Raw genomic sequence first — 25,320 nt, 5'->3', positions numbered from 1 at the left:
AATCAATGGGGCGGCGTTCATCTCTGAAAGTTCGTCTTATTCCAGAGCGCTGCCGAGTCTCTGAGTCCCATACGACTCTCATAACTGCCGCATCTACGCTCGACTGCATTTCCGCCGCCCCGTACGATACACCTTTTACTCCAAGTTAACTCCATCCCGCTGACAGGCGTCCGCGACTAGCGATGCATCCCTCACTGCCGCTTGCCATTCATCGTCACAGCATGAACGCGGCATTCGTTTACTAGCAAGCTGCTCTGACCCGCATATCTTCCGCGGCCGCGTTTTTCCCCGCCTGATACCTCAGACCGCCAGTGACTCACTCACGTAGTGGACGAAGTGAGTCTCTTGCGCGCTGCCATCATCGTAGCCCGTCTGCTCACGTGTGTCGTTTCAGTGACGGCTCTACACTTCTGGCTTCAACGAGTGCCCGGGCCGCCAGTTTTCACTCCATCGCCACCAAATAGGCCGCACCCACGCGCACCCCAATCTCTCGCATATATGTAGACTCCGGCATCCGCGTCCGGGGGCTCGTCGAGTGTACGAAGCATGCTCTCCCAGCCAGGCCGAACATCGGGATGTCCATATCGACTCGTCGGGCTCCATCGGCAGCGGGATCCCGGGTCCGTCGACTGTTGCGGCGGCGGGGGCCTGTGCCGTCGTCGCGAGTGGCCCTATGAGCCCTGACGACAGTGTATACGTTACGCTGCGACCGTGCACGCCAAGGCGCCTGCGCCGTCTTCGTGGCCAAATTGGGCGCGTCGCTACCTCGCGCTCACCTTCCGGGCACCCTCTACCCCACGTACGTCCGTCCTCCCCTTCCAGCACAGCGTGTACAGTTACCGGCAGGGCGGCGACCTGCAGTCCAGCGTGCACGCGGACTGCGCAACGACGGAGTGTGCGGCATACTTAAACGGGACGAGACAATTGTTCATCGCGTACTTCATCCCGAGACTCTTCGCGTTCCTGTGCAGCAATACTGTCTGCAACGTCGAAGGTCCGGCACGCTCACGTCGACATTCCACTACACTCAGCTCTGCGACACTCTGCTTAATGCCCCCTGCGGGCGCTGGCTCGACGAGAAGCTCACGCCCATCGCTTTTTCAAATGACGCATTCAAGGATTATACATTGCAAGATACAGTACGCGATGTGATGCAGACTCGGGGTCCATCGTCTTGTGCTTGACTACTATACAGAGCCAATCTCACTCGGGGGCTCGTCCAACCCAACCGCGGCCTCAACCGCGTTCACGACCGCGGCCATGCCCATGCTCGCACCGCTCGCGGCCGCGTACGTCGCCTGCTCGCTGGCCTCAGTCGCAGCGGTAGCGGCGGCCCCAGGGTTCACGAGGTACTGTACAGCGGTTCTAGAGACTAACGGGTCAGCGGCCGGACATTAAGCGCATATAACGAGGATGCATCAACTTGCGGCTTACCCAGACGGCTCATGTGCAGCGACGGACGAAAGGCTCGCAGGAGGGACGTGCTCGCGCACCGCGTCCGCGATCGCCATCGCGAGGTCCTTCGACGGCATGCCGAGCGCGGCGGCGAGCTCGTTGATCCTGTCCTCCACCGTCCCCGTCCCCCCAGATGACGCGCTCGCTGTCACTGTAGGGCGCGCGCCCGCGGCGCCGACGCCGCCGTTCGCTAGTGGGTGCTTGCCGAGCACCATGTTCCACCAGCCGCCGACCTCCGACTTCCACTGGAGGAGACGCCACGCGTAGAACGCCATCACCAGTGCGCCGAGGAGTACGATGTAGTAGTTGAAGCGCGTTAGGGTCATGTTTGAGAGAGGCGGGGAGACGGAGCGGATGCCCTTGCGGTCGCGCGGCGGGGGCAGGTCCGAGGGCGACTTGACGGCAGAGGTTTTGCTGCGGATGCTTTCTGACATATTGGGGGGTAGCGGGAAGGAGAAGGCGCGTTTGCGTTGGTTGTAGGAGCGTGCAAGGGCGGGGTGCCGGGTGGTATTGGGCAGAGCGGAGGCGGGAGACGCGTTTTGTACGTCTCTCAATGGGCGCCTACATACTGTCAAGGTGGGGTATACAATGACATCATGGGGCGTCCATCGTCAGCGTGCGATTGCGGATTGTAGATGTAACAAACGAGATGACTTCATCGCCGGGATAGCTCAGCTGGGAGAGCAACAGACTGAAGTTCTGGAGGTCGCGTGTTCAATCCACGCTCCTGGCATTGCTTTTTCTCCGTTATTTTGTCAGCCTACTGTACTACAACTTCCGCTCCTGGCACGGCAGAACAAAATCGACGCGTTGTCTCAGACGTGAATACATATCCAGGTCGATGTATGGCCGCGCATTGTGCCGGCGCCGTGAGTTGTGACCTGAACTTCGCCAAGTTCTTAGCCACCCTTCATCGCCACTTCCTCTTAACTCTCATCTCCCATTCGCGCACTTGCCCCACAAACACCCGCGATACTATTACTTAAAAGTTACACAGACATGACACACATCAAGCTCGAACCACAAGATTTCCTCGCACTTTTCTTCCCCTTACCTGCTCATGTCGCACCAGAAAGCCAGCCACAATGGGACCGCAACGTCTTCCAGGGCATAGAGAATGTGGAAGATCTTACTCAGGCAGCAATCTGCGAACGATTCGTGAGTCCATGCAGCTCGGCCGCCCAAGCAAATATTGAATATCCTTACTCACTGTGTTACAGCTCGCGGCGGTCCATGAGAATGCCCTCGCACCAAACTTCAGACTGGCTAAATGGGATGTGGAACCCCCAAACGAAGACACCTACGTCGAACGAATCGATGCCGCCTTCTTTCGCAGCGAATCTGTTGCCACCAACTGGGAAGACCAAATCGTTCCCGTCTCTTTCAAGCCGCTCGACTCCGGACTCGACCCCTGCGACGATCTCCCACCCAGGACGTCCGACTGGGATTATCTGACCCGCATGGAAGCCCGGAAACAGCTCTTCCACCACGCCGAGGACGTGTCCCAATACCAGCACCGTACCGCGCTGTACATGCTGCTCATCGCCGAGCGGCAGTTCCGGTTCCTCCGGTGGGATGCTTCCGGGATGATCATCACGCAGGCGGCAGACTACGTCGAGGATCCATGCCTCCTTTGTGAGATGCTGTGGCGGATGTCGCTCCTCAGCGATGAGCAGCTCGGGATGGACCCGACGGCCGCGCGCATTCTCCCTGGCACCGACGACTTCAAGATGATGGATACAGCAGCTATTCCACAGGCCTCCGACGTCGACCATACAGAGCGAGACGTTGGCGAAGATGAAGTCATCCCCACGGACTTCGTCTTCCAGTATGTCCGCGAAGGCTTCGCAAAATCGCTCGGCGCTGAGTGGCCACGGTATCGCCTGGAGGTCCCGTATGAAGACTCGGTGCGGATGTTCCTCGTGGGCAAGCCGGCCTTTCGCGCAAGTGGCATGGCTGGCCGCGGGACACGGGGATATGTCGCGCTCGACTGCAAGACCGGCCGTTTCGTGTGGCTAAAGGACACCTGGCGGACGTACTTGGATCTCTTAGATCAGGAGGGTACTGTGCTTGCTCACCTGAACAGTAAGGGAGTGCCGTACGTTCCGACACTCATATGCCACGGGGATGTGCTTGATCAGGTCGCCCGCAAGCCCGATCTCTGGGAAGGGGATCGCTCTCAGGCTCCCTCTGCCGCTTCCATGATGGTGGCTCCTTCTCCTACCTCAATGCACTTATCATCCTCTGAAAAGGTTATGAACCCGCCGCAGATAACGCCCTCGAACAACCAACCTGAAGCGCAAAAGGTCCAGTAGCGACATTGCCCCAGTGGCCTATCCTCAAGACCGGCCTCGTGAAGATCACTCGCTCGGCGGGCATAAGCACTATCGGATAGTCGTTCAAGAAGTTTGTATGCCTCTGGAGAAGTTCCAGAGCGGACTACAGCTGCTAGAGCTCATTTATACCTGCGTCCTGGGTACGTTCGATGTGCTGCTTTCGGTCAGCGTATGACTCACCGATATCTTCAGCTCATCAAGCTGCGACGAATGACGCGAACACGGTCCACTGCGACATCAGTAGTGGAAACATCCTCATACTGCCCTTGCGTATGCTCGAACCCGGCACGAACAGGACGGTGATAAAGTGGTGGGGTTATCTCTCCGACTGGGAATTGGCGCGCCCGGTGGGGGTTAAGCTGTCGCGCGACGGTGCAATGTCGCATGATCACATGGTATGTTGTTCCGATGCTGTCCAGTTCCGCTATCTGCCGCGGCTGACTGCGACTATTTGTCCTAGGGCACATGGCAATACCAGTCGCTCGCCATGTTGAACCAACCGACGAAAGTGGTCGAAACCTCAGACGAACTCGAGTCCTTCTTCCATGTAGTACTCTACTACGCCGTGCGGTACCTGGTCTCCAACTGCGCGGATGTGGCAAGTTTCATCAAGAGGTTCTTCGATTCCTACATCGTGGAGGACAGTGTGTACTTTTGCGGTGGAACAAAGCGTACAAGCATGTTCCTTGGCCAGCTGAAGTTGGACAACCAAACGACAAAAGGCCTGGTGTTCAACTCCCCCCTGGACGCATTCTTTTCGCATCTTCTCCACCTGTTCAAGGCCCACTACGCCGTGAGGAATTACGACAAGGCCCAACTTGAATCCGAGGAGGCTCCGACACCACGTCCAATTGTCCATCCGCCGCAATTCCGATCGAGCATCTCCAAGTGGGTCAAGGGCCCAGCCTCACCGGTGGTACTGTGGACGAGCGACAGCTCCGATCCGCCGCCGGACTTGGGGCAGCGTGCGGTCGCCCCCCTAGTCCAAAACCATCAATGTATGCTACAAGCGTTGTCGGCCGCAATGAAGCTGAAGTGGCCGGATGGCGATCGGGTTATGGGCGACAATGTCGAATTTTGCAAGCACGAGCCCCTGCCACTGGCCATCGTCGACTCTGCCCAGTCGGTGGGTACCAACAAGCGATGTCGCACCGACAAGACCCCCGTTTCCGCCCCCGTTCTCTCCGTCCACTCCGTGCCCCTTCCCGGGCCGTAGACAAGCCTAACACGTCAATATCGCTGGTGAACACCCCTCTCCCATCCGCCACCATTGTGACCTCCTTGTGCTGTTCTGTCCTGTCGATTGCGCTTCCAGGGAATGTCTTCCATCGTATGTCTACCACCTTATGCATCTGTAATATACGCTCTCTTGTCATGTACATTCCATCAAAAATCAAAGCATGGCAGTGTTCGCACTCAAGAAGTTTATTGAACGTTCAATCCACACTCCTGGCATTCGATTCCTTTTGTTTTTTGACACCATGAAGTGGCTGTGCTACAGCTGTTTACGGCTTGCGTTGTCGAGACCGACGAGATCTGGAGCCAGCGCCAAGTACTTGCCCACATTGGGCCCTATGCTTGTATATATCGTCCGTGTTTTACATGCTGAACAATTCCGGAGAACACTTGTGAGACAAAGACTTTGGGAGGAACGATATGGCTACGGGCGTCTGTATGGGCGGCAATCACCGTCAGCCATGGCGAGGCCGAAACGGGTAGCTCGAGGTTGGAATCCATCCACCACGACCATTGTCGTACCAACGCTCAAAGGCGCAACTCATTGTCCCACCCTTCGGTGCGTGAGCAATATGGTCGACTGCTGCGTTAATTTAGTCTGACTCGGACGCGTCATCCCTAGCCAGAGCCAGGCCTGGCTAACGTCGATCACCACTTAGCCACGACCTCCCATTATAAAATCCCCCTCGAACGAACTCAGTACGTTGGTCTCCCTTTCTCATTTCTTCATCTTCTCTCTGAGCTCAAGGGTCGACCATGGCTGACTTTCATAAGTTCCATACCAGCCCGCTCGCTGCTCACAAATCCGGAACCCGACACGGCGCGGACGGTGCCGGGCCTATAGCACTCAACGCAACACATCAGAACCGCCCGGATTACCGCGCTGCTGCCGTAGAAGACATGGCTAACAAGGCCGTACGATTCACGACGCGCGAATTCTGCGACAAATTCTTTCCCTTGTCCGACAGCGTCACCAAACGGCCAAAATGGGGCGCCAACCTTTTTGATGGCTTGAAGGAAGCGTCTGGTATGTCAGAAGCAAAGGTTTCCGCGGAATTTGTGAGCACACAGCGCCGACTCCGTCTTCTCTCAATGCTTACCGTCTTACAGATCAAGGCCATCGACACGGTCGACGGCCTGACACCCGACCTGAAGCTTTCTGAGTCGCCACACTGCCCTGACGAAGGCGACAAGGATACCTCTAAGTCGAAGGTCGACGCCGGCTTCTTCCGTCTGACTTGCGTGCCTACGGATGGAAGGCCCCACTGGGCAGATCAAATTGTCCCTGTCGAGTTCAAGTCACACAAGACGGAGAACGATCCATACGACGACCGGTCCGAGGACTCCCCGGATGCAGACGCCATCAAGCGCAAGGAGGTCCGCGGCCAGCTCATTGACTACGCCGAAGAGGTGTTCCGTTACCAGCACCGCACCGAGGTCTACATGCTGCTCATCATGGGGCAGCGTTTCCGCTTCCTGCGCTGGGACAGGTCAGGTACGGTTGTCACGCCGGCCACTAACTACTACCAGAATCCAGACGTGCTTTGCGAGATGCTGTGGCGCATGTCGTTGCTGGACGACACGCAGCTTGGTCTGGACCCGACGGCCATCCGCATCCGCCCGGACATGCCCGACTTCGATAAAATGAACGAGGCGGCCATCCCCCACCCCTCCGATATCGATCACGCGGAGCGCACCTTCCCCGCCGATTTTGTCATTTCGGACGACTTCGTCTTTCGCTACGTCCGCAAGGGCTTTGCGGAGTCACTCGGTGCCGAATGGCCCCGGTATCGTCTGGAGGTCCCGGACGGAGACTCGGTACGGTCTTTCCTCGTGGGGAAGCCTACCTTTCGGGCGTCCGGTATGGCCGGTCGCGGGACGCGTGGCTACATCGCCCTCGACTGCAAGACCCAACAATTCGTCTGGCTGAAGGACGCATGGCGTGCCTACTACGATCTCGTCGACAAAGAGGGCGATGTGCTGATCCACCTGAACGAGACTGGTGTGCCGCATGTGCCAACCGTCGTTTGCCACGGTGATATCCTTGATCAGGCCACCAAATCCCCTGAGTACTGGGACGACAAGAACGGCTCTACTGTCACCAACTCCCGGGTCATCACTCGTCCTCCTAGTGTCTTCGCGCATCTACCCTCCTCATCGACGCTCGCGATGACAGCGGTGGCGCCCTCGAACGGTCTGAAGCGCTCAAGGCCCGAGCTTGAAGGCAGCAAGCACATCATTTCCACCAGTCTACCTCGTGAGGATCAGTGCCCGCTCCGACGTCACAAACACTACCGACTCGTGGTCAAAGAAGTCTGTATGCCGTTGGTGAAGTTCCAGAGCGGCCTGCAACTGCTGGAGATAATCTATACTTGCGTTCGCGGTATGTCCTATGTCTTGCTTATAGTCCGTCGCACATGCTCAACCGACATATAGCTCATCAAGCCGCAACACTTGATGCGAAGATCGTGCATCGCGACGTCAGCGGAGGAAACATCCTCATACTTCCGTCCTTGATGCCCGATCCCAACACGAAGACAATGGCAATCAAGTGGCTCGGTCTTTTGGTCGACTGGGAACTGTCGAAACCCGTGCACGACAAACAAGGCACTCAGCCGCGTGCACGGCAACCCGAGCGCACTGTACGTCCATTCTGAGGCTACTGAATATCAATGCTCACGCATCATTCTCGATAGGGCACATGGCAATACATGTCCGTTGCCACGCTGAATGAACACACGAAGGTCGTCGAAACATCCGACGAACTCGAATCTTTCTTCCACGTAGTACTGTACTACTCCGTGCGGTACCTGGTCTCCAACTGCGCGGATGTGAGCTGCTTCATCAAGAACTTCTTCGACTCGTATAACCTCAACAACCATGAGTACCTCTGCGGCAAGACAAAGCGTGTAACTATGACAACTGGCCAACTTCTCTTGGACGACTCTACGGACGAAGACCTCGCCTTCAGTTCCCCGCTGGATGGGTTCTTCTCGAAGCTTCTCAAATTGTTCAAGGCACACTACATCGTGACGAAGTACGATAAGTCTAAGCCCAAGAAGCCTCTACCGAAACCGCGCCTCTTCATCCCTATGCCACAGCCAAAAGCGAGTATCGCCCAGTGGCTGAACGATGATAGCGACGATGACGCTGAAACATCCGAGGAGGACGAGGGAATTGCCGGAGGTGACGACCCAAGCATCGCCCCGGCGCAGCGTGCGCTCGCCGCCAAGGTCCAACGACACCAGTGTATGCTGAAGGCCCTGAAGGCCGCAACGACGGCAGTTTGGCCGAAAGGAGATCGGGTTATTGGCGACAACGTGGAATTGCAGAAGCTCAAGCCCGTGCCCGCAGTCGCCTCTAGCCAGGACCAGCCGACCGTGACAGGTCCCAACAAGAGACGCCGCACCGGCAAGACCCCCGTTTCCGCCCCCATTCTCTCTATCAACTCCGCGCCCCTTCCCTAGACAGCATGTCGACGTCGCCGGTGAACATCCCTCCGCCATCCACCACCATCCCACCATCGTTCCCTCCTCGTGCTGTTCTGTCCTGTTACTTGCGCTTCTATGTCTTCCTTCATATGTCTACTACCTTACACATCTGTAATACACGCTCTCCCATGTACATCCCATCGAATTGCAAAGTATAGTGTTCGCATTCAAGAATCTTATTTTTCCAATTCCGCGCAATGTCCTATCAATTCACTAGCATCATAGTTATTGATACATGGAGTGTCCGCTTCCTTTCGCTGCACGTTCCTGCCAACGCCACCCCACGCGCAGATGTTCACCACGTCCCGCTATAAACCGCTTCGAGGACTTCTGGGTGCCGCTCGCATTGGTTTATAAAGAGGTTCCCGATGGAGTATATCTGTATTGGCGCACCGCAGGACTTGAAATGTCAACACGTCGCATGCACGCATGCGGCGAGCGGTGCTTACCGGGAAGCTGTCTTCATCCCGCGTGCCTAGCTGTACGAGACACCGCCAATCGCAGTGCGGCCCTCCATCGCCTACCGTGCAATGGTCCCTGCCATCGTCGCCCATACCGTAGTAGTACTTACCTGTCGCCAAACATCAACTTTCTTGTCTACATGTGCATCGCTCACTGCCGACCTACCGAGCACCTCATAGCCCAGAAGCTTGAGACCGTCTACGGGAGCGTGCGCCTCGTAAAACGTCTCGTCAAAGTCCGCGCCCGTGCACGCCTCCCAGTGCACAGTGTCGGGGTTCCCGGCGATCCACTCGGAGATGACGCGCTCGGGAATGAGCTGGCCCTTCTCTTCAAGCCTCCCGTGCGCCTCGTCGTGAGCGGCAGACGCGGTGCCGACCCCAGTCGCATCCGCGTCGACGTGGACCTGGCGCACGAGCCACGACTCGCCCTCGACCTGCATGGTGAGCCACGCTTCGAAGCAGAACCCGGCGGCGATCTCCTCTACACAGAGAAAAACCTGGAGGATCGTCGCGCCCTCGGGAACGAGGGGCGGAACGTGCTGGCGGAACTCCTCGGGCGTCTTCTCGGAAGAGAGGCTGATCTGGAGGTACGGGATGAGGGCATGCCCGCAGGTCTTGCAGCGCGGCCATTCTTCGTCGGCTTGGAGGTACGGCGCGGACCCGCCGAGGACTGCGGATACCTCACCGCTCAGCAGGGCATAGAAACTGTCTTCGACGCCCTCAGAGTACTTGGGGAAGTAGGGGGTCAAGAGAGGTATCGGCACAACCTCCACGCGACCAGGCATCGATGATTGAGTACTAGTGAAAAGGGGTGAGCATTGCGTTCAACATCGACACACAGGCCTTATAAGGCTCGCACAAACGGGAATATTGGTGTTAGCTGACGCCTTCCAGTGCTTCCTGTTCATAGGCATGTTCCAGGTTCCCAGCACGAATTTCAGCGATGTAGTGATCATGGGCGCACGTAGGAGAGCGTCGGCACACGACTTTCGCTGCGAGTCCCCGTTGTAGCGTACCCAACCTCAAAAGCTGTAGGAAAGATTCAATGGTTCCGGTAAACATTGCTAACACACAGCAACTTGGACAGCAAACATGTGAGCCCGAACAACCACCGCCGAAGACAGGGACACGGAGACATTAATGTGAAAATACACAAGAGCAAAAGCAAATGCCAGGAGCGTGGATTGAACACGCGACCTCCAGAACTTCAGTCTGTTGCTCTCCCAGCTGAGCTATCCCGGCGATATAACCAGAGCCCTCAGTTGCCGTGATAGTCTGTTCTGTCGTTTCCTAACGAGCCACCGCAGGACCTTGTGCGTCCTCGGACTCGGACTCTCCTTTGCCATGAACCGCCATCATATGGCTGAGCTATTCCGCAAGCTATAACGTTGGAAGATGACAGACCTACTGGAGCTCACGACCCCCTACTTTCCAGAGTTCTCAGACCTCCCCAGCACGGACGAGCCCAGTAACCTGGCCTCTCTCCTCGCAGGGGTCTTCTCCGCCCTCCTCGGCGGCGCCCACGCCATGCTCCAAGAAGACGAGGAATGGCCGCACTGCAAGATGTGCGGACGCCCCCTGGTGCCCTACCTGCAGATCAACGCAACCACCGCGCACACCCCTGCCGAGTTTCGCGCACACCTCGACTGTCCCCCGTCGCGCACAGATGCCGCGACGCTCTTCCAGGTCTTCATCTGCACCGGGCCTGGGCGCAACGGCTCCTGCCTCGAAGACTGGACCAGCGGCGCCCACCCAGGAGTGGCCATGCGTGCACGCCTCGTGCACTGCGGCAGCCAGACAGCCGTGAGGCCGATAGAGACCCCCGAGGCCCTTGCAGGAGCGCGTGGGGTACTCCCACAGCGCGTCATCTCCGAGTGGACCCCGGGGAACCCGGAGGTCCCCCACTTTGAGATGCTTGACATGATGGATGGCGGCGAGTACGACGAGGACTTCTACGATGCGCACGAGCCCGCGGGCGGACTGAAGCTGCTCGGGAACGCCGTACTAGGTGGGTGCCTGTACGCATGCTGCGAGGCTCACTGCAGTACTGACCGGACGCCGCCTCCAGGGAAAGTGCAGAATTTCCCTGACACCAACGGGCGCCCGCCTCATGGCGAGGCCGAAGGGTATCTATGCTACCGCTCCCTAGTGCAGCTTGGCACGGACGACGGGGACATGAGCGATTACACGGTGCGTCACAGCGTGCGCTTACTGCTCCGGTCGGCCCAGATCTGACATCGCAGGGTTACGTGTAGTTCGTGACGGTGGGGAACGTTTTTGTACTTCAGTGCAAGACCCACCCGGACAACTTCCAGCCCGGTCGCAGCTTTAGCTGGTGAACGGACTAGTTTGTGGCCGATTGTCTACTGCCTAAGACGCACGCGACGTTCGCGTACATCGTGAGGCGGGCACTGCACGAACGCGGAACGGTACCGGGAGGAGCCCCGCACCCTGTCATACTAGCGCACTTCGAGTTCGCTCAGGTCACCCAGGGAGAGCCTCGACGCTAACAACCAACGATGAGCCTTTCTGGATTGTAGGCGACCATATATCGTGCCCTAAGCACCTTTAGCACGTACACTTGGAACATACTGGTATAAATGTATTGAACGCACTCACCACCTTCCTCGCGCAAGCCAATCGACGAACGGACAAAAAAAATAGCAATATTGCTACGCTGCGCGCACAGAGTTCAAGGAGGAAAAGCTACACAATACATACAGTCCGACGAGCGCACTAGTACATTCATATACAGGGCAACTTCTACGCTATCGTACACGGCAGGCGGACGCGACGGCCGAGCGCCAGCTCACGGATCCAACACGCAGAGAGCTAAGGCACCGGAGAAGAAGGAAAAGGGGAGGGCATGGAGGTAGGCGGGCAGGGGGCAAGGGGCGGGGAGCGGGGGGACACGGGGACGAAAAGCGGAGTAGGAAAGCAGGAGTACAAGATCGGCGAGGGGAGCGGGGAGTGGGGGATATACACGATGAGGCGGGAGGCGGGCACAATACTGTACAGTTTGTTATTGACTGCTTCGGTATCAAGCGAGTGTACGATACCACAACGTATGGACAGCGACGGGGCGGAGCAGAGACACCGGCAAAAGACCCAAGAAAGAACCACTCACTATCGTACACTCAGCAGCGAAGCAGGCACAGGCACAGGATAGACGTCGTAGAGGGGGCCGCAGGAAGGCAGGGCAGGGCGCTGATAGAACACGGTTACAAGAGTACAAGACAGCACGGCGGAAAACGTACACATACACACAGACCCAGGACAGACACAGATAGGCGGGGAGCGAGTGGACTCACGCCCCGCCGCCACCGCCCCCGCCCCCGCTGTTCCTCACGTCGCTCTCAGATATTTCCTGGATAGTTGTACCGCTCGCTTGCACAGGGGGCGGCGGCGGCGGGTAGGTGTTGTAGTGAGCCCACGGCACAGAAGGATACGTAGCATACCCATGCGGAGGTGGCGGCGGTGGCGGATAGTACGGAGGGTACATGGAGGATGTGGGCGCCGTGGACGTGGCCTCGCTGACGGGATAAGCGGAGTAGGTGGGCGAAGAGCCAGCCGCAGCGGGCCCAGGTGGGGACGGGCTATCATGTGGAGGCGTCGTGGTAGAAGTAGGCGGAGCGAGAGGGGGGTATGGAGACGAGGAATACATCGGCGGGGCGTAGCCAGGGGGCACTGGGTAGTAGTTGTAGGGAGAAGGGTAGTGAGAGACATTGGAATCGGCGTATGCTGGCTGCGGTTGGTGGACGGAAACCGCAATTGGCTGTGTCGGCGACTCCCCGCCGGTGGCCTCCTGTTGGCTGGAGGCGGAGTTGTTCTTCTTGCGCGAGCGTTTGGGCGCACCCGTGCCGCTGGAGTACGGGTCATATCGCTTGGTGCGCTTGCTTGAACTCGCATCGCCTTCGCCGTAGTAGCCACCAGCAGCCAGGGGCGCAGGCAGGAGACGCGGAGACAGCTCGACGTCATCGGCCTCACCGCGGTAGCGCGGGACGCCGTCGACCCCGATCTCGACTTTGGGAGGGTTGCGGAAGTGCGTTTTGTCGAGATACTCCGGGCTGATCGTCAGAGACGCCAGTTCCGGGAGCGAGGAGGGAGACCGCAAACGGCCCTGCTCGACGTCCTCGATCTTGTAGTAGGAAATGAGGTGTTGCGCGACGCCGCCGATGGTGAGCGAGAACGTCTAATTATGGGGTCAGTACATTGCCTATATTGGCGGGCTCTTGAAGACGGTCCAATGAACGTGCTCAGCGCCGTCAGTCAATGCGGACAGAGAAGCGCCAGGTCGGCGTTCCATCTAGAGGGCGGACCGCGAGAACGCTTTCATGGCGAACTGCTGCCGCCCACGGTCATCGCCCTGTCCCTGCGGTTTGCGCAGAAACATGGCCGCATGGCTCGGTGCATTGGCAGGAATGAACACACATAGGTGTCGAAACGCCGAATTGAAGCGCATATAGTCACCCTAGAGACCGCAGACTGCGACATGCACCCACAGCGGTGACGTCGGGGGCGCATACAACCGGTCCACCTTGCGAAAACTCGCTATGGCAGGTGTGCATGGCGCTCGCGGTGATGCCCGCCGAGATAGTGAAGCCCACGGCGCACGGACCAGGGCGACGCGACTGTGCTTATCGGTACTGGTCCGTGCGCGACAGACCGGAGAACGTGCGCTGCGAGGCCCAGCGACGACAGTGCGCATACAGGGATGGGGAGGAAGGCAGGGGTTGAGGTGGGGAGAATGCGCACCTTCTTCATCATGCCCCCAGGTTTGAACTTGTAGCTGTTGGTGAGGCTCCCAACGAGGACCCTTTCCCGTTGCCGGTCGATGCCCAGGCGGCTGGACTCCCCCTTTGGCCGAGAGAGCGACTGGCCCTCCTGCTTCAGGCTCTCTGCCTCCTCAGTCGCTGCGGCTTCGGCGCGAGCGCGGCTGTGACCCGCTCCCCTCTTCTCTGTCTCGCGATAGAGGAGGAAGTTGCCCAGGATCCTGCTGGGGCTCCAGAAGAAGCCGTCGGTCCACCGCTTGATGCCGCTCTCGTCCTCGTCGAAGACGAAAACGGAGCCAGAGGTGATCATCTTGCGCTCAGAATCGACAAGACGACGGGTGACGCGTGGAATAAGGCCTCGGCGGGCGGCCTCGAGGATGAGGAGGGCGTCGCCGGTCGTCTCGATCCATCCTGACCACGGGGGCTCGGTCCACTGGCCGCTGTTCTGGGAGTCGTGCCCCGACATGGGTGAGAGTTGCGATAAGGGCTGGACATCGTTGATGGCAGCGACGACGACGACGAAACGACCCAGAGAGTGACGGGGATGACGAGCACGACGACGACGACGGCCTCGACGTCAGCAAAAATACGAACAAAGTTTGGAAACAAAGTTGACTGACCGCGAGTTAGATTTCGTCGCGGTGGGCGAGGAAAAGAAGGTTCGCGCCCCGCCTTACCGACCACGCCACAATTGGTCCACACGCGACCTTCCCGATTCGGTCTCCGACGAAATTTCGCAGCCACTCGCAGCCCCATCAGCCACTTCCTCCTCGCCGTCCGTTGTTCCTCTCCACCACCTTCCGCGTTGTCGTCCATCGACCGATGTCTCTGCATGCCGTAGGCTCTTCGGTATTTTCAGGAATCTTAAGCTGCTGCTTTGCATATGCATTCTCCCCAAACCGCCGTCTGCACTCTCGGAGAATAACCTTCACTCTCAGCACAATCTAGCGGACAGAACTCGCTTTGCCATGCGCCGTCAATTTCGCGGAGTCTGTATCTAGCTCGTTCCTTTCACTGGATCTTTGCCCGTTCATATGGCACAGGCACACGCAGTCTCTTTGATATTCCCCGGATCTGCTTCATGATCCCGAGAGTCTTGACAGGCTGTGAAGTAGCCGTCCGCAGCTCCGACCCGGCAATCCAAAGCTCGTGTTTGTGCGTCCCAGTCGTCGCTCTACATCTTGTCTGTGTCGAGCTCCAAATGTCCACTTCTTTCTTTCCCCAACAGTCGCCTTTCAAAATCAGAGACATCTCAGGTGCCGTCGTTGTCTCGATGACTTCCAGCCGAAGGAAGTCGCATCTAAAACTCCTGCTTGTCTGCTTGTGCCGGTCTGGACCGCGGCCCCATTCTTTCCGATGCCATATCGCCACTCGAACTGGTCGGGGGCTTTTCGGAGGTGAGACCCGCTTAACAGCATCATTTTCAAGGGCCTTCCAGCGGTATGTGCTCGTAAGGGGGAGTCGAACAACACGGTATGTCAGTTATGCCCTACGTGCATCTCAGCTAAGATACACATGGACCATAGGACGAAACACGTGTGATACCAATAAAGTTCAGGCTGCTTTTCCCCGTGCTGTCGTACAAGTCTAGTGATCAGGGCGGTCGTCTGCCGATTAGACTCGCCCTCTACTGATTTCGCGAGCCAACGGTCATCGATAATCTGTACGACGATCACAATACGTATTTGCGGCAGAGCTATGCTGGAATACGGTTGAAGCGTCTCACGAGGAGGTCTCGTATAGTGTAAGTTTGTCAGTTGCGGTGTGGCATCACCTCATCCGTAAACATTCCCGTAGATATTCCGTTTGCCGTCTCTTCGCCGTTCCTCGCAATTGGACGCTGACATAATTTATCGTGTTTGCTGCACCTCCATCCGACCTGTTGTGAATGTACAGACCATGACTTTATCCCTCAGGTTGCCGCTGTAGCAGGGCCGAGCCAGTTTCGCACGGCTCAATCATAGCGACAGGTGAGTCGCCGTCTTGACGAGTCCGTGCCGCCTGTTCATCGATGGTCCATTACACAGGGACAATTTCGTGATGCGCATGGCAATACTAGGATCCTCCCGTCAGACTATACTTCAGGAACGTACGCGTAGCCGCAGCGGGAAAGTCTCTATCCGCATTCCCCAAGCTGAACAGTTCATCGTCATCTCTTTACCCATTGCAGATGGCATGTAGGCCGTGTCGTTCGTCGTTTTTATCATCTAGACAACGTATTTAGCTGGTGGGCAAATATCGTGACGGGGCCTGGCTCTGCCGGGAGTGCACAGACGGCGCCATTCCGCACACGAAATTCAACAACGAGATCCTCTTGTCCTCAGCCGTCATCGCGACTACATCTGGCTCACCAGAACACGTATGCGATACCAATCACGACTTCGCGGAAAACCTTGACGCCACCGTGTCCGACATCTAGTGGCCGTGTCTCAGGGCAACCCGGGCGACTGCTGGTGAGACTATGGTCCGCCCTAGCTACTAGTGCTCGTCGACGCGATCCCGGCGGGGGCGTCCGCCAGCCGCGATCAGGAGCCCCAATGCGGGGTAGCAGGACTTCGCGAACCCGGAGATGCTCGGATGGGTGAAGGATGGACATGCCACCGACCCTGTCCCGCCCGCGTACACCGTCGACACGCCATACGCCGCGACAGAAACTGCGTTCGCCCCCCCCCCTCGACCGGCGGCGCCGTTCGATTGTAGCCTGTGCGACCCGGACGGGGCTTCAACCGCCATTTCAGCGAGGGAATCCTCCAAGAAATTGCGTGCGTGGCCGCCGCGTCGCTTCCGCCCCAAACCCTACTGAAGAATCGACTTCCGCTCCCCGCAATTGGTGTGGGCCCTGCGGCTGCTGTTATGAAATGGGTGCGATGCAACTCCTTGGATGCGGCCCTTGCATCCACGCGGTCGGCCGCCGCAGCTGCCCAAAGTGCGCGGAATCAGATTACGACCCTGGAGCAGAGCCCTCGTTGGCTCAACCAAAACGTGAAAAAGGTAAGCAGCGTTGTGTTGTGTGCTCCTCCTGAAGGACACTCTTGGTCAGGACCGCTCCAAAAGCTCAGCTCCGCAGCATCTTCAGAAACGAGTCCCGTCCCCGCATTCGGCGATGTCATGCAACCTAGCTGTTCGCTTCGTTAACCCCAGGAAGGACTCGAACACCAACTCAGGCCCAACCGCTGGTGCGCCGGCCGCTGCGTGCTTCGGCACGGGCTCCGACGGCTTCCTCAAGCTGAGCGACCCGGACGGCTACCTCATAAACGAAGACCCCAAGGGGCCCATCCCCTGGGCCTTAATTCGATAGCAAAAAGAAAAAGAAAATAAAGAAGGAAAGCAAGGCGCCTGCGAAGCTGGTTAACGTCGGCTCGGACGCATACTTCGGACTCGCGCTCCTGAATGACATCGCCATCTCGTGTGTATCCCACTGTAACGACACGTACAGGTGGTAGGACGGCGACCTACAGCCGGACTACCAGATGGACTACGCGAGGATGGAGTTCAGCGCGTACTGGAGCGGGATGAAGCAGACAAGCTACGAGTACTTCACCACGCCCGAACTGTTCGCGCTCCTGTGTGAGAACAACGTGGGGAGCGTATACGAGTGTTTTCAGGGAATCGGGTTGTTCGGCGATCTGAACCCGGTTTATGTGGGTACGCTTGGAAGCAGGCCCCATCAACACGAACCTGGGAATATATGATACATGCAGGACTTCTGGTGGATGTTAATCGATAAAGTTGAATCTATGAATCCCCGTCAGCCACAGATGCAAGTCTCGCCTATCAGGGAACGCCAAATCCTCGTCGTTGCAGCCGCAAACCCTTCAAACTAGCCACAACCTTGCGTCATATTCACGGCGTTCTATACTGGAGCTCGTGTCAGTACTGCAGGCTGGTCGATACACGCTCAGGCATCAGTACTGACCAAGTCTTCCCACGCAGCCTTGTGGATTTCTTAAGTGAAAGCGAGGCATACGGCCACCTCCATAATGACGAGTTGCGGGTACCATCGTGATGTCATGTCGTTGATCTACCGCGATAGAACATTGCACTTTATGGGAGTGCGACGGTCGTGGTCGAGTTGTCATCGTAACCCGCACTTTTCTCTCACGGAAAGGTAGCTTTGGCATACAGGCCGGGTCGCGCATGGATGAGCGAGCGGAGGTTTTGCACTGACTCCACAGAGCACATTGCCTTCCGTTGATGTCTCCGGCACTGGATGAAGATGTCAGCAATGGTCAATCCGCGTAGCACGTACGCACTGTCGGTGGACAGCGCGAACAGGCCGAGGCTTGGATTGACCTATCCCCACCTATCTCTGGGAATGGAAGCCGAGCACTCCGAGCACGCCCATATTACTCATCCTCCAAGGTTGGTAGCGGGCACCGACAATTCCTCAGTACTACCGACCGTAGGACTCTGTGCTCGTGGTACTGAGGCCGACATGGCGTGCACACCGCAGCGCAGCAGACATCGTGGAAAACAGGTGCAGGACCTCATACATAGTGCGAAGACAATTTACGGATACTGAGGACGCAATTCAGCTGGTATATACCGCATTGAGGGTACACGTACCGAGTAGTCCGCGGGGACAGGCAGCGAGGAGGTCCGTGGGACTCAATGCTCCATGGGAAGCAGCTTTGGTCGGGGATCGTCCTCCCATGGATTGCGCATAAATTAGGGCAGCCCAAGAACGAGGAAGAGGTGTGCGAGAGCCAACAGCGACGCATACACCGAGCCTGCATCAGTCAGCATCGCGAGGCCAGCCGCTGCGCAGTGGCGAGCTATCAGCACTTCAGCATACCCAGACCCAGTGGTACAGAGGGCATCTCCAAGCACTCTTCAGGCACTCTCCGTTTCCGCATACACGTGATGTAGTGCCAAGAATAATGGATGCTTTATCAGAGACTCGTCTACTTGTAGCGCGGAAGAGGAGAGAGTGGTGGAAGTGGTCGAGGTGAAAGTCGCTCTTAGCGCTGAAACACTGAATATGGAACGACACCGCCACCGATATTTGGGGAGCCCGCTGCAGTCCCGAGTCCCGACTCTCTTCCTGCTCTCGACCTCCTCCACATGTATATGCATATGCCTTCAGCGTGCACCTGAAGTATCGTCTTTTATCGTGAGGGCTTACTGCGTGATACTAGAGAAACTCCTGTTTATGCTTTGCCTAACTCTCATGAAAAGTGATTCGAGCTTTCGGAAATGCCAGCTCAATCCCCCGGTCATCTTGTTGGCTCCTTCCCACGAACATCACCCTCGGGAGCCTTCGCGGACCACGATTGGCCCTCATGATATATACCGGGCACGTCCAGAAGGACCGCTATATGAACAGCCATAGCAGTCCATAGGCCTGTTACTATTCCCGCCTGCGCAGTCTCACGATGCACGCAGGCTCGGTGCGTCCGTTGCGACGGCCACTCATCCCTCCGGACGGGGTTCACGCGCAGCAGACCTTCTTTTCTAACCTGTGAGTACACCTTATCCGACGGAGGTGATCGTTCACTATTTCTCACGCGCCACCAGTGGCTGCCCCCCGGTATCCGAGAACCCCGACGCGCAAGCAGCGTGTGCGGGTTCACTCGATGACGAAGGTTTGGTATCGTCCACGGGACGGTCGCGCGCCAGGAGTGCGGACGACAGCTCCAGGATGTACGCCACAGACAGATAAAAGCTTCTCGGGCAGCTGCGCGGCGACTGCATCCTGATACCCCTCGGGTCCTCCTGTCCTGGGTCTTTGGTGCGCCGGCGTCCGCAGGATCGAAAATTCGTTCTATTATGTCTTCTTCGATCTTCAGCGGGCTGAGCAGGCTCATGCCTCGTTCCTCGATGAACGCGGTTGGTATCAACCTGGCGCTGGCATGCATCGAGAGCTTGCTCTACGGAATGTTCTTCGTTCTCGCCATGACCTCCCTCGCGGTCCTGGTCGGCCGCCATACAAATCGCGCTAGCAGCTTCAGCGGGCGCTCTTTTACGTCCGACAGGATATGGACCTCTCCCCTTTTTGTCGCAACCATGTTCCTACTCGCAACAGTGACGTCCGTACGTACCACAGCTGATCTTTCATCATCCACTTAGACTTAACACAGCTTTATCTATATAGCATTGGCTAATCACCGTGCGAAGAGTATTCGACGCCTTCGTCTACTACGAGGCCGGCCAGGACCCAATGGCATACTATCTGACTGTCGAGGCGCCAACTCAGGTGATAGGGACAGCCTTCGTGGTTGCCACTGTCATTGTAGGCGACATCATTCTGGTGAGTGTCCCTGTTTTTCATTGCTCTACGTCGCCTTCATTGACATTGGCTGAATCCTAATCGATAGACGTACCGTATTTGGACCGTCTGGGACCGGCGATGGGCATTGATCGTCTTCCCGACACTTTGCACACTAGCCTACACCGGTAAGCATACGTCCGATGTCCCTTCCATCGCTCCTGGCTGATCCGCGATATAGCGCTGGGTGTCAGTATGGTCCAGCTATTCGCCTCATACGAGCCAAACGAGAGTATTTTCATGTCCGCTGCGCGACACCGTGTCATTCCGACCTCCGCCCTCACTCTTGCGTACGTGCGCGTGTGCTATATTCACACGAACCTTTTCTCACGTTCCCGACTGCAGCACGAACCTCTATGGAACAGGCATGTATCCTCTATCTCTTTGACAGCTTCTCTGTCTGACACCCCTCGTCTATTGTAGGAACGATAGCATATCGGATATGGTCGAGCAACAGGGCTATGAAGCACAGTCACACGTTCGGCGGTGTGGGGCTCAAAGTCTCCGTACGTCGCATCACAGAGTGTCCATTCCATCTCCTAACGCGTCCCACAGGAAGGGCTGGTGATATTCATCGAGAGCGCCGCCTTCTACACGTACGTCTTCCCTGCTCACCGCCGTCACCATCCAGACTGACCCCAGCGCAGGTTCTGGACGCTCTTCTTCGTCGTCTCCTTCTCCGCAAATTCGCTCCTCGAGCAATTCGCGTTCCACTGCATCCCCGCCGCGACAGGCATCTCCTTCATGCTCATCGTCGTGCGCGTCGGCCTCGGCTTCCACTGGTCGCAGATCACGGGTGTCGGCATCAGCCCGGCGGGGCTCGCGCATGGCCGCCGCCCGTCGATGCGCAAGCCCGCGCTCACGTACCCGCCACGCGCGATCACGCTCAACGTGACACGCACGATCGAGCAGGAGACGGACTACGCGCTGCGGATGTCGCCCGAGCCTAGTGGTAGCAGGCACGACGTCGCAGAGATGTGTTGATAGGCTGTCGAGGGAATGTGGACTTTCGACGTTGCTGCGATGGCCGATGCCGCGGAGGTTCTTAGACGTGGAGCGCGCGAAGGGCGTCCGGCGTAGTCTGCGGTGGGAGGTAGTGTTGATCAACTGGAAGTCGAGACGACGCGCGCGCCCCTTTAGCCGTGTATATGGACGCCCATGTACGAGCCTAGCTGTATTCTGATTCCAAGTCACGCCGCGAGACCTGTATTTGTACCCAAACAAGATATAGACTGTTCCGGAGAAGAAACGCAATGGCACCTTTGTCTGTCCTGTGCAATTATACGAGTGCATCCGCTCTGTAGCCCCATAGCGCTCGCCTTCTTCATCATCGGACATGCGCTTCCAGCGCCGTGTACTTGTGTAACAGATGGTAGACTGGTCCTTCCTCGACCGATATCCCGCAACGATACAGCCCTAATTGAAAGCGCGTACAGCATCCCGAGGGACTATGATGCCTCGGAAAGGGATAGGAACGACGTATGCACCGGCCCCGGGTGGACATCTTGATACCGTGGAGCAAGATGTTGACTGGAGAGTTTGTTTGCCACGAGCGTTCGCCGCCGTGAATAGAGGTGCATCAGCTTGCCCCTTGATATGTAGCGGGGCATCAGGATCCTGAGGTCTTCAAAGCGCGTCTAGATGCTATGAGCGGCCTCATGACCTGGAAATATTATCTGTGAGAGAGTAGCGCAGGGGAAGTACACCGGCGAAGTACGGTGTGAGAACACTTCGTGGAGTGGATACGATTCACGCTGCCAGTTCTCTCACTATCTTCTGGTGACCGCGATAATTTGTGCATCTGTGTCAGGTTAATCAGAGCCCTTAATTATATCTCACCCAAAGTACAGTCATCCCTGGATTGGTTTCTGGTACGTGCTGAGTTGGTCGGCCGCCTAGTGAGAGGCGTTGAACGAACGGTCGGGCGGCGGGAACGGGGGGCCGATTTCCGCATTTGTCTTGGATCATCGCCACAAAGCGTAGATCTTATCTAATCCTAACATTTAGTCAGATTTGCCCAAGGTTTGCCAGGGTTTGCCGGCGCCTTGCTGCTCCTCTGCGGACTCCGCTCATCCTAGTACGGTTGGCTATGCCTGCCGTGTTCTCGTCCTTTTCGCTAGAAGAGATACTTATGCTGTCGCAAAATATTCTTGAACCTGTGCACCTCTTGCAGCGTATGTTGGCTGAATTGACTCCAGTAGTAGATCGCGTCGCTTACAGTCAGGGAAGTTCTAGTGGCAGGCTGCCCAGTGCAAGCTTCCTACAAGGCTCACGCGCACGGATGACACAAGTGCAGTCCCACGAATGCCGCAAGCAACAGCGTCCGAAATCACCTCCTGTTGATGTACGCTCTGCCATGTGGCGCGGTCGCTTGCCAGCTGAGAGGACGGGCTCGTAACAGCGGCGGCCTAGTTGACTCGCGTTGTCTTCCGCGACTATATTCTCGGAGCGGGATACGATCATATCTCCGCTCCGGTTGAACGAGCTGCGTCTGTTGCTGGCTCCTCGATATCGCCCACAGAGCCCCTCAGGGTCCGCGCAGCAACGCAGTTTGACGTGGCGGTGAGTGCTTCTCGTATCGTGAGAATCGTATATATGTATACGCATCTAACTTTACTATGATGCACCAGGATCCTACATCTCTCCCTTGCATGTTCCGTCGAATGTCCGACTGCAAGATGAACTCTGTGGAGAGGTGAATATCAAGAGGAAGGCGGCGTCATGCAGCCAGGTGACGGACGTTCACGCGCCAGCATCGATGTGGCCCCAGATCCGAGATGCCCTTGTGCGGCAGATAGAAGCTTCTGTCCACGGAGATGCTGGTATCCCTGATACTCTCGTACATCTACTGCTTCTCCGTCCCATGGCACCGCCTACGGCAGCACGGAGTTGCGCAGGTCACATATAAGCTCTATCATCTCTGGTCGAGGATGCAGGCCGAGCCCTCGATTCTTGACGACCATGCTCTCCGCCGTGAGCGTCAACTTGGCTTTGACGTGCGTCGAGAGCGCGTTCTTCGGCATCTTCTTCGTCCTCGCGGTCACCTCGCTCGCGGTGCTGGTCGTCCGCCATAGCAACCGCTTCAGCGCCTTCAACGGTGTCCCTCCATCCTCCGAGAGGATATGGGCTTCCCCCCTATTCATCGGGACTGTCCTTCTGCTCATGACAGTCACGGCTGTGAGTGCCTCCATATCACTTTCCCTCCACTGGTCTAATATCTCACTTGTGGATATGTAGCACTGGATAATCACCGTACGAAGGCTCTTCGAAGCATTCCTTCTCCACGGCGGGGGGCAGCATCCAGCCACATACTATCTCACCGTAGAGGCGCCTACACAAGTTGCGGCCACCGCTTTCGTCGTTGCGTCTGTGATAGTCGGAGACATCATCCTAGTGAGTTCCAGCTCGTCTACGTACGACACTCACCGTCCCTGATCTTGGTGCGTCGCAAGACCTATCGCATTTGGGTTGTCTGGGACCGCCGCTGGTCTCTCATTGTTTTCCCGGCGCTATGTACTCTCGGTTATGTTGGTAAGCATATACCTAACCTCGAACTGTCGTATTCGTCTCATGAAATCCTCAGCGATGGGGATCAGCGTTATCCAGCTATTCGCAGTTTATCGCCCGGGAGAAAGCCCCTTCGTCAATGCCGCACAGCGTCGCATCATAACTACCGCCGCGTTCACCTTGACGTGAGTGTATTGGCCTTCTTGTATATGCTATTCTTGCTTACGTACTGCGCAGAACCAACATATATGGCACAGGTCCGTGTAGAATCGCCAGTTCACCCACCGTCAAGGCTGACATTAAACTATCAACCTAGCATCGATCGCCTATCGAATATGGTCGAGCAACAGGGCACTGAAGCACGACCACACGCAACCTGGAATGGGCCTGACGGTATGCCCAGTCATGCTGCCTGCATGATGCGCTTCCTAACGTCCTCCCAGGAGGCACTCGTAATATTCATCGAAAGCGCAGCGCTCTACACGTATGTTGCATCTCCCTCCCTCGTTTCTCGGCTCTCTCTGACATGCGCGCTCTCATCACAGCGCATGGACACTGTTCTTCCTCGTCTCGTACTCCTCCAACTCGCTGCTCGAAGCCTTCGCTTTTCACTGTATACCCGCCGCGACCGGCATCTCCTTCATGCTCATCATCGTCCGCGTAGGGCTCGGCTTCCACTGGTCGCCCGCGTCCGGCAGTGGCATCGCCACACACGCGTCCACGCGCAAGCAGCCCGCGCGGCCGGAAGAGGGGTATCCACCGGTGCGCATGATCTCGCTGAACGTGACGCGGACTGTCGAGCGGGAGACGGACTTCGCGCTACGCCGCGCGCCGGAGAAGAGCGAGACGGACTCGGGAAGTTTGCCAGACTTCAAACCTTTCGAGGAGGTTTGAGGCATCGTGCGCGGAACGCAATACATTTCCATCTCTGTCTGGTTGTCGGGCAGTTTGGTCTGCGGAAGGCAGCACGGAATGTATCGTGTTGAATGATTCCTCTCTTCGTGCTCATCTCGACTTTTTGCGCCCGGGGTACGACGTCCCTGTCTGAGCTGCCTGGGCCACCAGTGCTGCTGTCCATGATTGCCAGGAACGTTAGCGATATCATGTGTATGTTTTCGAGGTCTTTTGACCGAAGTATGTGAGCCCATTATAAATGGGAGTAGAGACTCTGTCTGCATCGCCGGGATAGCTCAGCTGGGAGAGCAACAGACTGAAGTTCTGGAGGTCGCGTGTTCAATCCACGCTCCTGGCATTACATTTTGTCTCCCTGGCCGCCGTGATGATCCAGATCTGAACCAGGATTCAAAGACCGCGAGCCACAAGCATCCATTCACCTTCGCCAACTTCGAGTTACATTTCCGTTCTCTTTGTCGAAAACACGATGTTATTGCGGCTGCGACTGGCCGTGGTGTAGGTATGTTACAACGGCATGCACAGCGACTCATGCCGGCCGGTAACCCACGGCGAAAATTTTGAGTGGGTCTTTTCATCGCATGCGGTCTCGATCGAAGTTCAATGCGCGGCACTAACTCTCCCGATATTCAGATCTATACATATCCTGCAGAGACGCCTCAAAGACCACTGTCGCACATAGTGGGGTTACTTGGTGGTGGTCTATGGCGATGTTCAGCCTGTACGCCGTTGTTCGTTCACGACACTCCACACCGGACTCGATAGACTGATGTTGTTCATCAGGCTATGAAGCCGGCGCGACTTACGCCGGTCCTCCAAGGCTCAACATACTTGTGGCACTGTACGTTGTCCACTAGTATTGCACATGAATGGGCTGCGCAC

The 25,320-nt window shown here is 57.1% G+C and overlaps 9 protein-coding genes and 3 non-coding genes across 12 annotated transcripts; 8 read left to right on the top strand and 4 right to left on the bottom strand.

Annotated features, from left to right (window-relative positions):
* Nucleotides 1-1,442: 1,442 nt before the first annotated feature.
* TRAVEDRAFT_90724 (uncharacterized protein) lies at nucleotides 1,443-1,889 on the bottom strand (the record flags this gene model as incomplete). The annotated part of the gene is made up of 1 exon (XM_008046337.1): nucleotides 1,443-1,889. A coding segment is annotated over one exon (447 nt), but the record flags the coding sequence as incomplete, so codon positions are not given.
* Nucleotides 1,890-2,115: 226 nt separating this feature from the next.
* TRAVEDRAFT_t240 lies at nucleotides 2,116-2,188 on the top strand. The gene has a single exon. It is a non-coding gene; the product is annotated as a tRNA-Phe (tRNA).
* Nucleotides 2,189-2,454: 266 nt separating this feature from the next.
* TRAVEDRAFT_53439 (uncharacterized protein) lies at nucleotides 2,455-3,770 on the top strand (the record flags this gene model as incomplete). The annotated part of the gene is made up of 2 exons (XM_008046336.1): nucleotides 2,455-2,613; nucleotides 2,676-3,770. 2 exons carry the CDS (start codon nucleotides 2,455-2,457, stop codon nucleotides 3,768-3,770), a joined length of 1,254 nt encoding a protein of 417 aa, XP_008044527.1.
* Nucleotides 3,771-3,867: 97 nt separating this feature from the next.
* TRAVEDRAFT_53438 (uncharacterized protein) lies at nucleotides 3,868-5,007 on the top strand (the record flags this gene model as incomplete). The annotated part of the gene is made up of 3 exons (XM_008046335.1): nucleotides 3,868-3,931; nucleotides 3,984-4,186; nucleotides 4,252-5,007. 3 exons carry the CDS (start codon nucleotides 3,868-3,870, stop codon nucleotides 5,005-5,007), a joined length of 1,023 nt encoding a protein of 340 aa, XP_008044526.1.
* Nucleotides 5,008-6,119: 1,112 nt separating this feature from the next.
* TRAVEDRAFT_134722 (uncharacterized protein) lies at nucleotides 6,120-8,494 on the top strand (the record flags this gene model as incomplete). The annotated part of the gene is made up of 4 exons (XM_008046334.1): nucleotides 6,120-7,124; nucleotides 7,290-7,433; nucleotides 7,493-7,669; nucleotides 7,724-8,494. The coding sequence occupies 4 exons, from the start codon at nucleotides 6,120-6,122 to the stop codon at nucleotides 8,492-8,494; spliced, it is 2,097 nt and encodes a 698-aa protein (XP_008044525.1).
* Nucleotides 8,495-8,813: 319 nt separating this feature from the next.
* On the bottom strand, nucleotides 8,814-9,764 carry TRAVEDRAFT_40541 (uncharacterized protein; the record flags this gene model as incomplete). Its single annotated transcript, XM_008045901.1, has 3 exons — nucleotides 8,814-8,897; nucleotides 8,968-9,089; nucleotides 9,146-9,764. The coding sequence occupies 3 exons, from the start codon at nucleotides 9,762-9,764 to the stop codon at nucleotides 8,814-8,816; spliced, it is 825 nt and encodes a 274-aa protein (XP_008044092.1).
* A 384-nt stretch (nucleotides 9,765-10,148) lies between these two features.
* TRAVEDRAFT_t232 lies at nucleotides 10,149-10,221 on the bottom strand. The gene has a single exon. It is a non-coding gene; the product is annotated as a tRNA-Phe (tRNA).
* Nucleotides 10,222-10,374: 153 nt separating this feature from the next.
* TRAVEDRAFT_67328 (uncharacterized protein) lies at nucleotides 10,375-11,594 on the top strand (the record flags this gene model as incomplete). Its single annotated transcript, XM_008046333.1, has 3 exons — nucleotides 10,375-10,987; nucleotides 11,048-11,169; nucleotides 11,235-11,594. 3 exons carry the CDS (start codon nucleotides 10,375-10,377, stop codon nucleotides 11,316-11,318), a joined length of 819 nt encoding a protein of 272 aa, XP_008044524.1. The 3' UTR covers nucleotides 11,319-11,594.
* Nucleotides 11,595-11,892: 298 nt separating this feature from the next.
* TRAVEDRAFT_155870 (uncharacterized protein) lies at nucleotides 11,893-14,268 on the bottom strand. The gene is made up of 2 exons (XM_008046332.1): nucleotides 13,735-14,268; nucleotides 11,893-13,171 (listed from the first exon to the last, which is right to left on the bottom strand). Exons 1-2 carry the CDS (start codon nucleotides 14,215-14,217, stop codon nucleotides 12,287-12,289), a joined length of 1,368 nt encoding a protein of 455 aa, XP_008044523.1. The 5' UTR covers nucleotides 14,218-14,268; the 3' UTR covers nucleotides 11,893-12,286.
* Nucleotides 14,269-19,520: 5,252 nt separating this feature from the next.
* TRAVEDRAFT_53433 (uncharacterized protein) lies at nucleotides 19,521-21,003 on the top strand (the record flags this gene model as incomplete). The annotated part of the gene is made up of 8 exons (XM_008046331.1): nucleotides 19,521-19,784; nucleotides 19,846-20,001; nucleotides 20,069-20,147; nucleotides 20,201-20,309; nucleotides 20,365-20,388; nucleotides 20,443-20,525; nucleotides 20,579-20,615; nucleotides 20,667-21,003. The coding sequence occupies 8 exons, from the start codon at nucleotides 19,521-19,523 to the stop codon at nucleotides 21,001-21,003; spliced, it is 1,089 nt and encodes a 362-aa protein (XP_008044522.1).
* A 1,977-nt stretch (nucleotides 21,004-22,980) lies between these two features.
* TRAVEDRAFT_175172 (uncharacterized protein) lies at nucleotides 22,981-24,420 on the top strand (the record flags this gene model as incomplete). The annotated part of the gene is made up of 8 exons (XM_008046330.1): nucleotides 22,981-23,196; nucleotides 23,257-23,412; nucleotides 23,472-23,550; nucleotides 23,603-23,711; nucleotides 23,764-23,783; nucleotides 23,843-23,919; nucleotides 23,970-24,010; nucleotides 24,072-24,420. 8 exons carry the CDS (start codon nucleotides 22,981-22,983, stop codon nucleotides 24,418-24,420), a joined length of 1,047 nt encoding a protein of 348 aa, XP_008044521.1.
* Nucleotides 24,421-24,705: 285 nt separating this feature from the next.
* TRAVEDRAFT_t241 lies at nucleotides 24,706-24,778 on the top strand. Its single transcript has one exon. It is a non-coding gene; the product is annotated as a tRNA-Phe (tRNA).
* The last annotated feature ends 542 nt before the right edge of the window (nucleotides 24,779-25,320 follow it).

This window comes from Trametes versicolor (genome assembly GCF_000271585.1).
Source record: "Trametes versicolor FP-101664 SS1 unplaced genomic scaffold TRAVEscaffold_13, whole genome shotgun sequence".
Classification (NCBI taxonomy): domain Eukaryota; kingdom Fungi; phylum Basidiomycota; class Agaricomycetes; order Polyporales; family Polyporaceae; genus Trametes; species Trametes versicolor.
Note: the sequence above shows the minus strand (reverse complement) of the source record. Positions and strands in the feature narration are given on the sequence as shown.